Genomic DNA, 12,314 nt, shown 5'->3' with positions numbered 1-12,314 from the left:
GGAGACTGAGCGTGCCCTCCTCTGGCTCCAGGGAGAACCTCGGAGACCAGAGTTGAGGGGAGTCGCGTGTCCGTGCAGACTTGCTTGGGGATGAGAAGTCCGGGGACCTCTTCCTCTTTTCCTTCGGACTCTCTCTCCCGCTCTCTGCCTCTCCTCAGCTCCGCTACCACAGGTTTAGAGACAGGAGTTTGAGTCCCAGCCTGGGAGGGAGGGGAAGCCAAAGGGAATGAATTGGGACAGGCAGCCACAGCAGCCGCTGTGACTGAAGCCGAGGAAGGAGGATCAGTGGCAGGCAGAAGACCTTTGAAGGCCAACTTGGCCTTTCTATCCTTCAAAGCTCGGGGGTTGAACCCTGCACAAATGGAGCACTCCACATTAAGGTGGGCCACACCTAAGCACAACACACAGTGTGTGTGTGGCCATCCGCTGGGGAGAGCTTATGGCAACATTCTGTGCAGCGCTTAAAGATGTGTTTTTCAGCCGCACTATCAAACAAGAAGCCTTAAAAAAAAAAAAAAAAAAAGGAAAGAAAAAACTATTTCTTTAGACTAATACACCCACTCACCACTCTAGACTGACTAAGGGGGGGGGGCACCACAGACTAACTACAAACCTACACTCTATGCCAAAGCGATGGAAGGGGGGAAAGGGTACCTATATTAACCTGAAACGGCTAAAAGTAACAGAAAATTTAGAAAAACTTACAATCAGCATTACCCTGATAGCTGGAGCTCAAAAGACACTGTTTTGGAAATCGCGGCAAACGAGACCTGGGGATGGAGGGTAGTGGAGGTGTCTTATGGGTAAGAGGAGGAGCCTGGAGATCAGAGCTGATGCTAGTATAATTTTTGCTGGCTCGGATCTGATACGGATCTGTATCCCACAGGTTGAAGACCAAATGAAATAAACTATTTCAGATATTTCTCATTTTTTCAGTACGAGTAAATGACAAAAATAGAACCTTAGGTCTTTCTACAAATGAGGAAAAGTCCTGCACAGCTTCTGAAAATTAAAATTTGAGCTTGTTAGAGTTTTGCAAACAGGCAGGACTGTATCCCAATTGAACCAATAACTGTTATTCACGATTATATCCACAACCCAAAAGTACATGATGGCTCTCAAAGGTTGGAGCAAACTATTGCAGAGTAATCAGGACTGCAACTGCTACTCTGGTAGTCTCACTTATGTTGGGAATCTACCTGGTGTAGCTGGGGAAGGCAATAGTACACAGGACTTGCTACTTCCTCCATTCTAACAGGGAAGCCTGTTTACAAAAGCAGATGCCCTAGAAAATAAGGAAGTGGGACTGAGTGAATCAGAGAATAAGTCAGTCTCTGACAGGCCTCATTTCCTCTTATAAAGGTCCCTGATCAGGTCTTTGGGCACCTATCTAAAGACTACAAACACTGAAAAGGGCACCCAGAACAGTATGCCCAATTTCATCCTTAAACGAGATGTGTCTAAGCCATTCCATGATGGTCAGGTGGGTTACTGCTATCACACACAGATAACACTGCTAGTGTAAATAGATATAAACCTTGACTATGACCCAGATAAGCTAGATTTGATCAGTTAGGGCACTTGGCAAAGTAAGTGATGAAGAACATTCCTTCCCTAAAAGGGAAGGAGTGGAGTCTCAGCCAGTCTTACACTGACTCTCCCAGAGGTAACATCTGTTAGATGACAAGTACAGAGTCAATGGGAAGGGACGTGTATAGGGATGGGTATGGCTATCCCAGCCAGTGATTTAGTCTATTATGACCACATGTTGGAAAAGGGGCCACATGCAAGCAGTCTCAGTGCAAGTCCCAGTGATGATGTAGCCACACACAATAAGCACCCAGGAGTAGGCTTAGGGCACCAGAAATACTCTCTCAGCCAAACTCCACAAATGTTGCCTAAAGAAAATATCTTCTACATGGTTCCAAAATTAGGTGATCTGCTGGAATATTCCACATTTCAAGGGGATGAAAGGGCTCAGGTGCTATGGGAGGAGACTTGATGGGTGGCAGGCAGAGGGGCAAGGACAACAGGAAAACAAATACGCCTAAAGCCATTTGGCTACAGCTACAGGACAAAGGGTCAATTCAACATTTAAACAAATGTGGACTATGCCCCAACATCCTATGCAATGGGATATGACCCATATACCCCCCAATTAATACAACCAACTCTGAAGTTAACACCACCTGGTTAAGTTGCGCAATTTAAAGAGTTTCAACCGGTTACCTCAGTCACAACCAAACAAGTTCCAATGCATCTGACTATATAAAAGCAACCACATTCTGGCGCAAGCACATCATCAAGGCTGCTATCCCAGTCAAATCACCAACTACACTGGTCTTTCTGCAAAACCTCAGATACCACTAATAAAAACAGAAAAAGCTGACGTCAGATCCAATGTCACTAACTTAGGACAATGATCCAACAGTGACCATCAGCCCTTTGATAGCTATTTTTTTGCAGTCACTGTCTCCATACTAGCTTAATCTGTACTATGTGGTAGCTCTGAAGGTTTGGGAAAGCATAGTTGTGCAGTGAACTTCTTATAACTGCAGTTGTTCCAAATATTCTCTGCAGCACTTATTACACACAAAGAAAAGTTCAAGAACACATTAGATACAAAAAAAGATAAGCTACTTGAATCAAATGCAAACATTTTGCATTGCCTTGAAAAAGCAAAGCTTGTGTGTACTACCATACAAACATGCCTTCTGGTAAAAAATCCCAAATAGGTCATCTACTTCAAGATACTCCAAAGAAAATTTAAACTTTCCAAAGTCACAGTTATTACACATTTTGATACAGATGTTTTTTTTTTACATCTTTTTCTGACATATAAAATTACTGCATGTTCTACACTACCATTATACTACTCTGTACGTTCATATTTTACCTGCTGTGACACCATTCTGGAGTGAACCTTCGTAGAAAATATTAGACGGGAAAGCACTAAGTGCTGGGTGCATCCTGTACTGGACCTGAAGTCGAATTGGACGAATCCCCAAGACCACCAGCCTCTCAAACAAGGACTGAGAAAGTCCCGCTTTTGCCGCTTTCTTACACATAACAACAGGACCCAACTGACAGTGATCACCAACAAGAATCAACTAAGAAAAATATGGAAGAAAAAAATTCAGTCACAGCTGTACTCATAACAGACTTCCACTACAAATATACTGTGTCTAGATGTCAAGGATAATGTGCATTGCTGAACATTAGTACTACAAGTTTTCAACCACTCATCTAATAAAACTCTTAAAACTCTGAAATCCATGACAATGATACTTAGGTTTTATGATACAACGTTCACAGTATGATGGAAAGAGAACATGGCTAGAATTCTATCTAAATGAATGTTTACCTCTCTCAATGCTCTACTGTCATCATTTTAAATTTTAATGCTATATTCGTACTAGGACTGTCTGAAATTTTACTGATCTTAGCAATTAATGCTTCCTTACAGACCAGGAACAGGAAGGGGAAATCCCATCTATCAATGATCAGTCTTGTCAGGGGGAAGAAGTCTCCAGCAGCAAGTTAATCACCACCTGGTGAAATGCTGGAAAACTAATCCTAGCTGCTCTCAGATTAAAACAAGGGAGTACTCTGAGCACACAACATACTTTAAGAGTGGCAAGAAAGTATACTCTCTAAAGGACATTATGCAGTAATAGCTCATGTGGCTGCAAAATGAAGGCACTGCTTATATCCTCAGGCCTTCAACTCCATAGAGGATCCCAGAAAACAGAGTACTAACAGGCACCTTTCATTTGAAAGATGGAGGGTCTGCCTGGTGAATGCACTACAGTATTAACTACACTAAAGAGAATGAATGCACTCAAGAGTGATTTCAAATGCAAGTCAGAGGTAGGTGCAGTTGTGCAAGATGCTTAAGAATTAAAACTTAGGGCATATGACTAAGTAGAATATACTTTGGTTAACTTAAAACTCATTTCTGTATTAACATACTTTTTATAAACTAAGGGGAAAAAAGTCCTGCTACCTATCCAATGCCAGGTCTCAGAAGATTTAATTCTGGAAAACAACTTGCCGGAGGTGTGCCTGATGCTCATGTCTGGCTGTCTATACTTAGACATTATACACATTTGCTCCATCATACAACACCCCTTCTTTATCCTGTCTCTAAATAGAGTTTAACCCAGAGGCATTCCAGCCCAAAGTTGAGTGTGGTTAAGGGGAATCCCCATCTGATCACTAAATCTGTTGATGTGGAGACACTCAGTGTCACCCATCAGAAGGAGCACTCAGATGCAATTTTAAGGAAAATGTTACACCAAACAATTTTTTTTTTTGGGGGGCACATATGCTGTAAATTCAGCTGTGAAAAAAAGTTTACTCTCCATAACGTTCCATGTATGTTGACCATATTCGCCTTCATTATTACCAGGATGGGCGCGGATCAGACTCTGCCTTATATACAAGTTTGAGGTCTTCCACTAGCTCGTGGCTAAACCCTATCCCAGCATGTAATAGGAAAGCTCCTCAGATCTTGTTTGCAGTTATAATAAAGAGGATACAAAATAAGGGTAGTTTAATACCTTAGAAAGAAATAAAGATAATCAGAAAATAATGATATCCAAATACACCAACTCAGTCTTCCAGGAATAAGAAGGCTGGGGGAAGTAGGGTAGGATTTAAGAAAAAAGGCGAAGATGGACAACACACATGGAACGTTACGGTGAGTAGATAACTTATGTCCTATTGTCCTATCTCGGCTTCATTCCTACCAGGATGGGACAGAATCCCTAGCACCATCTTTCTTGAGTAGCTCAAGGGAGAATATTCTTCAGAATCGTGGAACCAAAAGTGCCCCTGTTCCTTGAGGCCAAATTGACTTTGTAATGAGTGATAAAGGTATGTGGTCTTGCCCATGTTGCTGCAGCACAAATGGTACCAACTGGTAGTCTAGCCATAAATGCAGCAGAGGTTACAGTGGCTCGTGTAGCGTGGGCTTTAACTCTATAGAGAAGATCTCGGTTTTGAGATTTATAAATAAGTTATGTACTCACCATAAAGTTTCATGTTTGTTGTCCATCGCTCCTTCATTTGTTGCTGGTTGGGTTTGGAACAGAGAAATGGTTCCGACTCAGGATTATACAAAAGCTTGAGAGCTTCCACTGGCTCATGGCTACTCCCTATCCCATAATGCTCAGGGAAGATTACCCAGATCTTGATTGCAGATACCAGTTATTATATCTAAGCATGTAACCATATCCAAAAAACAGGGGTGGGAGATTGGCGTAATGGTTAAGTTGTTTACCTTACAGACACAAGGTGCAGGGTTTGATTCTCACATGGATAATTTGCTAGGCTTAAAACTGTCCCCAAGGGCAGTTGGCCTAGTACTAACCTATAAACTACGAAGAGATTTAGAGATGATATAACCAATTTTCATAAAACCACTCGATCCTCCAGGAGTGAAGATGAGGAAAGAGGGTGGGATGCAAAAATGAAGGTGAAATAGACAATAAACATGGAACGTTCTGGTGAGTACATAACTTCTTAATGTTTTGTTGTCCTAGCTCACCTTCATTCATTGCTGCTTGGGACAGCGTCCCTAGTACCTTCTTTCTTGTGTGGCTCAAGGGAGAAAACTCTTCAGAACAGTAGACCCAAAAGAGGCCCTGTTCCTGCAGGCCAAATCGACTTTGTAACGAATAAAGGTATGAGGCTATACCCATGTTGCTGCTGCACAAATGGAAACCATAGGTAGCCTCGCCTGAAAGGCATATGAGGTAGATATAGCTCTTGTGGAATGGCATTTCACTTTTCCCTGAAGTTCTCTCTTCTGAGCTCTATATGTAGAAGTTATACAGTCTGTAAGCCATTTAGAAAGTGTGACTTTTGATATTGGGGCTCCTTTCTTTTTGTCTGAAAGAGATGCAGATAACTGGTCTGATTTTCTGAAATCTTTTGTTCTATGCAGGTAGAAACGTAACCGTCTATGTACGTCTAACTGGTGTAATTTATACTCTGCCTTGCTGCCATAGTTTGGGAAAAAGATGGGCAAGTCCATGGATTGATTTTAAATTGGCTTCTGAATACAATTTTGGTAGAAATGAAGGGATGGTTCGTAAAAAAACTCTGTTAAATGTCACGTGGGGGGGGGGGGGTACTGACAATGCCTGTAGTTCAGACACTCGTCTAGCAGACATAATGGCCACCAAAAGGGCAGTCTTCCATGACAAAAACTTTGTGCGACAAGATGATGCAGGTTCAAAGGGAAGAAGAATCAACATTGACAGAACACAATTTAGGTCCCATGGTGCTGGAGGTTCTCTCACTGGAGGGCTCAGTAAGAAAGTACCATTCAGGAATGCTTGACAAAGTCTGTGGGACATGATTTTTAGTCCCATTTCCCCGATAGCATAGTTCAATATAGCAGCCAATTTAACTCTAATAGTAGCTGCCACTGTGCATTCATTAAAAAGCTTAGCCAAAAAGTTTAACTCAGCTGTTATGGGGGCAGTAAAGGGATCAATATGGTTGTTGCAAGCCCAAAGGGAAAATGTTTTCCATTTGCTAGAATATAATTTTCTGGTTGAAGCCTTATGAGACAAAATCAACATATGTTTTATTGCATTTTGCCTCATGTACACAGACAACCCTCTCCTCCTACCACCCAACACTACAACCTGTGAGAGATGCACTTATATAGCCAAACTGGAAGAAAAGCTCTCTTCACGTAAGACTGGACTAGACAGTCAACAGCAGAAGGTAAACACTTGCACCACACCCAACACACAGTCCCTCAAAACCACAGCTTTCGGCCATGTAACCTGGACCGGAACACCAAAGGCGGAGGTGTGCCCATATTCATTAAGGATATCCACACCTCCAGGCTAGTTGCTCAGCATAATGCAGCCGAGGTTATCCAAGTGCAACTAACTCTGGGCAAAACTGGAATCCAAATTGCAGCTTGTTACAGATCACCCACCATGCCCCAAGATTCCCACTCCTCTCTTCTTGGTGTACTGGAAAATATTAGGGTTCAACCACCCTAATAATGGGCAATTTCAACTACCCCATCATTAACTGGGAAAACTACTCGTGTACCAACTCCTTCACTCAACGATTTCTGGAATTCATAAACTCCAATGCCCTGGATCAACTTATCCACACCCCCACCAGGGGCAACAATGTCCTGGATCTGGTCATTGCCAACATGAGTGACTGGTGTTCCACACCTGAAGTCAACGCCTCATTAGTCCGATCCGACCATAAGCTAATTACCCTAGATATCCACATCCTGCCCCCACCTCACATTAAGGAAAACACAGTAAAAAATTTCTCCAAAGCCAACTTCATGCTTCTTAAGACAGAAGTGGTGAACTTCATGACACCCATGCAGATGGACAATACAGTTACAACTACTGAATCCTACACAATTGCACTTTATAAGCACTTAACATGAGTGCACAGATCGTGCTATCCCAAAAAGAACCAAGACGCTATCCTCCAAAAAAAGAAGCCAATCTGGTGGTCCCCTGCCATAAACAAACTGTACAACAGAAGGAAGAAACTGTTGCAAAAGAGAGTAAAATCCCATGAGTGGAGGAGCTCCCTGGTCAGCCTCAGTAAGAAGCTACGATCCCTGATAAAATCCTCCAGAGCTAGTTACGAAAACAAAATCGCCACCGATTCTAAAGACAACCACAAAGCATTCTATAGCTATGTCAAGAATCTCAATGGCAACACTCAGATCTGCTCTGAGTTACAGCACAATAGCACTAAATATACATACCCAACTGATATTGCCAACATCCTGGCAGATAGGTTCAGTGCTAACTTTACCCCCCTCTCACCCCCGAAAGAGCCCATCTCTATACCGGAAGAATGCAAAGTTCAGGTAAAAACCACACTCTCCAAAGCCAAGAACACAGCATCCATGGGACCAGACAACATCCCAGGCTGTGTTCTACATGAACTAGAGAACAAACTGGCACCACACCCAAGTACCATGTTCAATCATAGCCTCACCTCAGGCTTTGTGCCTGCTGAATGGCGCACAGCGACGGTTATCCCACTCCACAAGGGGGGAGCCACCACAGACCCCGGGAACTATCGCCCCATTAGCATAACAAGCCTGGTCTGCAAGGCCATGGAAGGTATCATTCTGGAACGTATAAACAAAGACAATGGTAATCTCCAAACTCTGGATCCCACCCAGTTCGGGTTTGTAAAAGGCAGATCATGTCTCCTAAACCTGATGGACTTCTTTGAAGCAATAACCAAAGCCGTAGACAAGGGTACAGTGGTTCACACAGGCTATCTAGATCTTGCCAAGGCTTTCGACACCATCCTCCACTCTGGAATTATAAATAAACTCACTAAACTAGGTATAAGTCCCTATGTCACAAGATGGGTTGCCAACTGGCTATATGACAGAACCCACACTGTGAAAGTAGCAGACTCCAAATCAGACTTCAGGCAAATGAATTGTTTGGATACCACCTTAGGCATAAATGTAGGGTTTGTTCTCAGAGACTCTGTCTGGATAGAAAATTACTTTGGAATTCAGGGCAACCTGCCAGCAGGATAACCTAAATGTAATGAATGCAACAATGAAACACGAAGTACATCCACTGAAGAATCCTCATGTGCAGATGAGCTAAAAGTACCAAAGTTAGCGCTGACATCATGGTACCCCAAACTTTCAAAACAACCTTCACCTGTATTTTCATCTTGGATAAGAGGTTCTTGATTAGATGCTGCAAGGTTTGAATGCTCTCGGGGGGGAAGTCTGGACAACGTTGGTCTTTTGTCCAAATATGCCTCTATAAATACGATATGCTGTGATAGCAACAAGGCAGATTTTTTGAAGTTTATTATGATGCCCAGATGAGAACAAAGGTGAATTGTAGTGTCCCTTGCTCTTGGTAGGAGATGCTTAGTGGTGGCAGTTAGGACAGCTGGAATCCTAGACACCAAGTGAGCCCTAACTACTGCTATGCAATTGGTGAACACCCTGGGGGCTGTATTGAGACCAAAGGGCAGAGCTCGAAACTGGTAATGACTGGCTCCCAGACGAAAGTGTAAATGTCTCCTGGATCGCCTGTCCATTTTAATGTGGTAGTACACATCCTGGAGCTCTATAGAGCACATCCAATAGTCTTTCCCCAGAAAAGGAAGTATCAACTGCTATGTTAACATCTGGAACTTTGACTGCTTAATGGACTTGTTTAGTCTGCTGAGATCCAGAATGGGCCTACAGTCCCCTGTCTTTTTTGGAGCTAAAAAGAATCTTGAGAAAGTTCCGGATCCAATTTGGTCAGCGGGGACATTTTGGATGGCTCTCTTTCTAGCAACTTTTGTACCTCTAAAGTTGAGTGTTCCCTTTGACTGGGTAGTACATCTGGGACTTTTTATTTTTTTCTAATGGGGAAAGGAAAAGGGTATTTAACTTCTGGATGTGATCGCTTGTACCCATTTGTCTTATTTCTAGCCAGGCATTTGGCTACAAATACAAGTGACCCTAGACTGCCTCCAGAGATGGACAGACAGGCCTCTATTCTCAGGAGCGCTGAAAGGGTTTACCAAGGAAGGAATCCTTCCCACCCTGATTCTGCAGATCTGCTCTGCTGTGTGGTCGGCATCTTCCATTGTTACTTCCCCCTCTACCCCTGGGGGAAAAAATCACCACGTGCGTCCAGGAAAGCTCTTTGGGACTTACAAAACATATTTTTCCTCCCTTCTGACCTCTGGGATAAGGTCTGGTAGGGAGGGAACAACGGACACCAACGGCAGACAAAGTTTTCCCTTCCAGTTCACACCTGGTTAGGTTCTCTAACTTTTGGCCTGAAAAAGACATGCCATCAAAAGGGGCATTAATAAAGGAAGACTTGAAGGGTTCTGTGAAATCGCATAAGCACATCCAGGAATCTCTCCTTAAGGAAATTCCTGTACCCGCAGTCTTACTTACTCCACCAGCCACAAAGGAAATAAGTAGCATGGAGGACTTCACCAAGAAATTTAGGGTGGACAGCTAGGAGAAGACCTTGACTGAAACCCCCAACAGCTACAGAACCTTGGTGGGTAGCTGGGAGAAGACCTTGACTGAAACCCCCAACAGCTACAGAACCTTGGTGGGTATCTCATAGCTCCTTTAGGAGATCCCTTTGAAGCCTAGTGAAATGGGTAAGGTAGTTCAACCAGCGAAGGGCAAAGGACGCTGAAGAAAACATAAGCTTTCCATATCTGTCCATCGTTCGAGACTCTACTCTGTGGATGGACAGAGGAGGATGTCTACGACAACTCCTCCTTGGTGGCTGCCACCATCACCAACACAGCATTTACTTGAACACCTTTACTGAAAAACTCCCTATCTGACGGCGCAGTAATTAATTTGGCCTCCTAGGAACAGGATCTACTGAGTCTGGAGAGCCCCACGCCTTCCGAATGACTACGTTCATGAGTTGGGCAAAAAGCGGAGGAGGAAGGGCGAGACCCAAACCCCTCCAGATACACAGACATCCTCAGAAGGGTTGATGGGCTTTCAGCCACCTCTCTGTTTATGGATTTCCAGGATGTCTGCAAAAGAAACATCCTCAAAGGATGACTGTGGTGACTCTCTTGAATTATACAGATCAGTGTCTGAAATGGACTCCTCAGGGGAGTCTAGATGCTTCCTCTTACATAAATTCTTTTGAGGGACCCCTTCAGAGGGGAACTCTGGAGAGGTTTCTCAAGAGACTGCTTCACCCAATGGGGCGTCCTGGGGCATAGGGTCTCCATGCCTGGGAAGGAGTGATGGCACCGAGGTGGACAGTGGTGTTTTGGAAAGGGGGGGGGTGTACTTGGACCTCAGAGCGTAGTAGTCTGAGGTGACAGCACTAGCACCACCTCAAAAGCCCCCATGACCTTGCTCCAAGGAGGTTCTGGCTCCGAGAAGCAAGACCCCCGCGAACCAAGGTGGTGGGCTCACCTATGCCTAAGCCCAGACAGGCAGACTCTGGTAGGACAACTGTTAAGCCACTCTCCTCCCTGGACCCAACCGGACAGCGCAGACTCCTAGTCCCATTGATTGCCGATAGAACCGAGGAGTTCGGAGCGGTGGTCAGCCCCGAAGATCCTGGGGCAGGTCTCTCGGCACGAATGGTTGCACTACAATCTGATCCAAGCACTCTGGCTCCAAAGACATAAAATGGGACGGAGGAGGAAGCAAAGGGGAAGTGATGTTGGTCAGCCCAAAATCCTTCTAAGTCAGAGTTGACAGAATCTTGGCCAGCGTCTGTTAAAAAAAAATCTTCACCACCCGCTCCCACATCGGCTGAAACGCTCCTGGAGATCGGGAGGACAGAGTCGGGGACCTCACTGATTGTAGTAAAGGAGAACACAGCACTGGGATGACCGATTCCAGAACTGGGGACTGGTTCCGAAATTTGTACTCTGTCGGCTCCAAAATCACAACAGGAGCCGAAGAGGGAGATTTTTCGGACCAGAAATCCTTCATGTCCACAGAGGACTCACTGGCCTGCTTTATTGTCGGCTCCAATAGCAGAGCAGTAGAAAATGACCATTTTGTCAATTTTTCAGATCTGGAAGATGGGGACTGTTGTGTTTTTTTGAAAAACTCGGACTCCCTTCTAGAGCCTCACGGAATGGTGTCTTTAATAAGCCCCCAACTATTAATTTGTTCCTTCTTTCCATTAACACTCAAACTAAAGGCATGGCAGAAGGAACATAACTCTTGAAAATGGACAGCACCCAAGCAATACACAAAGTTGGTGTCCATCTGTCAGTGACATTTTCTGATTGCATTTATCACATTTCTTAAAACCCGAAGGTTTTGCTTCCCTAGAATCCTTAGACATTCTCGACAGCAGTCAACAACCAAGCAAGAATGCCAACTAGGAACACACAAAAGGAAAAAAAACCTTTATATATATATATATATATATATATATATATATATATATATATATATATATATACATAAAAATATATATACATGTGTGTGGGATCCGTACAGATCCCAGAATGCACTTTCCACCGAAGCAGAAATCACCGAGCATACTTAACCGAAAGGGCTGTTCACTGAAGCAGCACTTTCGGATAAGTATGCTCATTGCGCCGGTCGTGCTACGGTGCAGATAAGGGAAAATTTCCTTTTCCCCACTGTAGTGTGACCTCGGAGTGAGAATATTAAAGTAGGGGGGTGCAAGGGGGCTTGCCCCCCTGCATACAAGTAGGTTTAATTTTTTTTTTTTTTAGACATACTTAACCGTAAGCGCTTTTTTGGTGAAAGCACTTTCAGTAAACTATGTTCGGTGATAACGGATTCAGACATT

The 12,314-nt window shown here is 43.8% G+C and overlaps 1 protein-coding gene across 1 annotated transcript in view; it reads right to left on the bottom strand.

Moving 5' to 3' along the window:
- UPF1 (UPF1 RNA helicase and ATPase) overlaps positions 1-12,314 on the bottom strand; it is a 3,097,516-nt gene that overhangs the window by 1,173,680 nt on the left and 1,911,522 nt on the right. The window contains exon 15 of the mRNA XM_044054826.1: positions 2,897-3,110. Coding sequence (XP_043910761.1) covers positions 2,897-3,110 — 214 coding nt within the window. The remainder of the gene's footprint in view (positions 1-2,896; positions 3,111-12,314) is intronic.

Source organism: Protopterus annectens, chromosome 13.part0, assembly GCF_019279795.1.
Source record: "Protopterus annectens isolate FY-2018-M chromosome 13.part0, PAN1.0, whole genome shotgun sequence".
Classification (NCBI taxonomy): domain Eukaryota; kingdom Metazoa; phylum Chordata; order Ceratodontiformes; family Protopteridae; genus Protopterus; species Protopterus annectens.
This window is presented reverse-complemented; position numbering and strand designations above follow the sequence as displayed.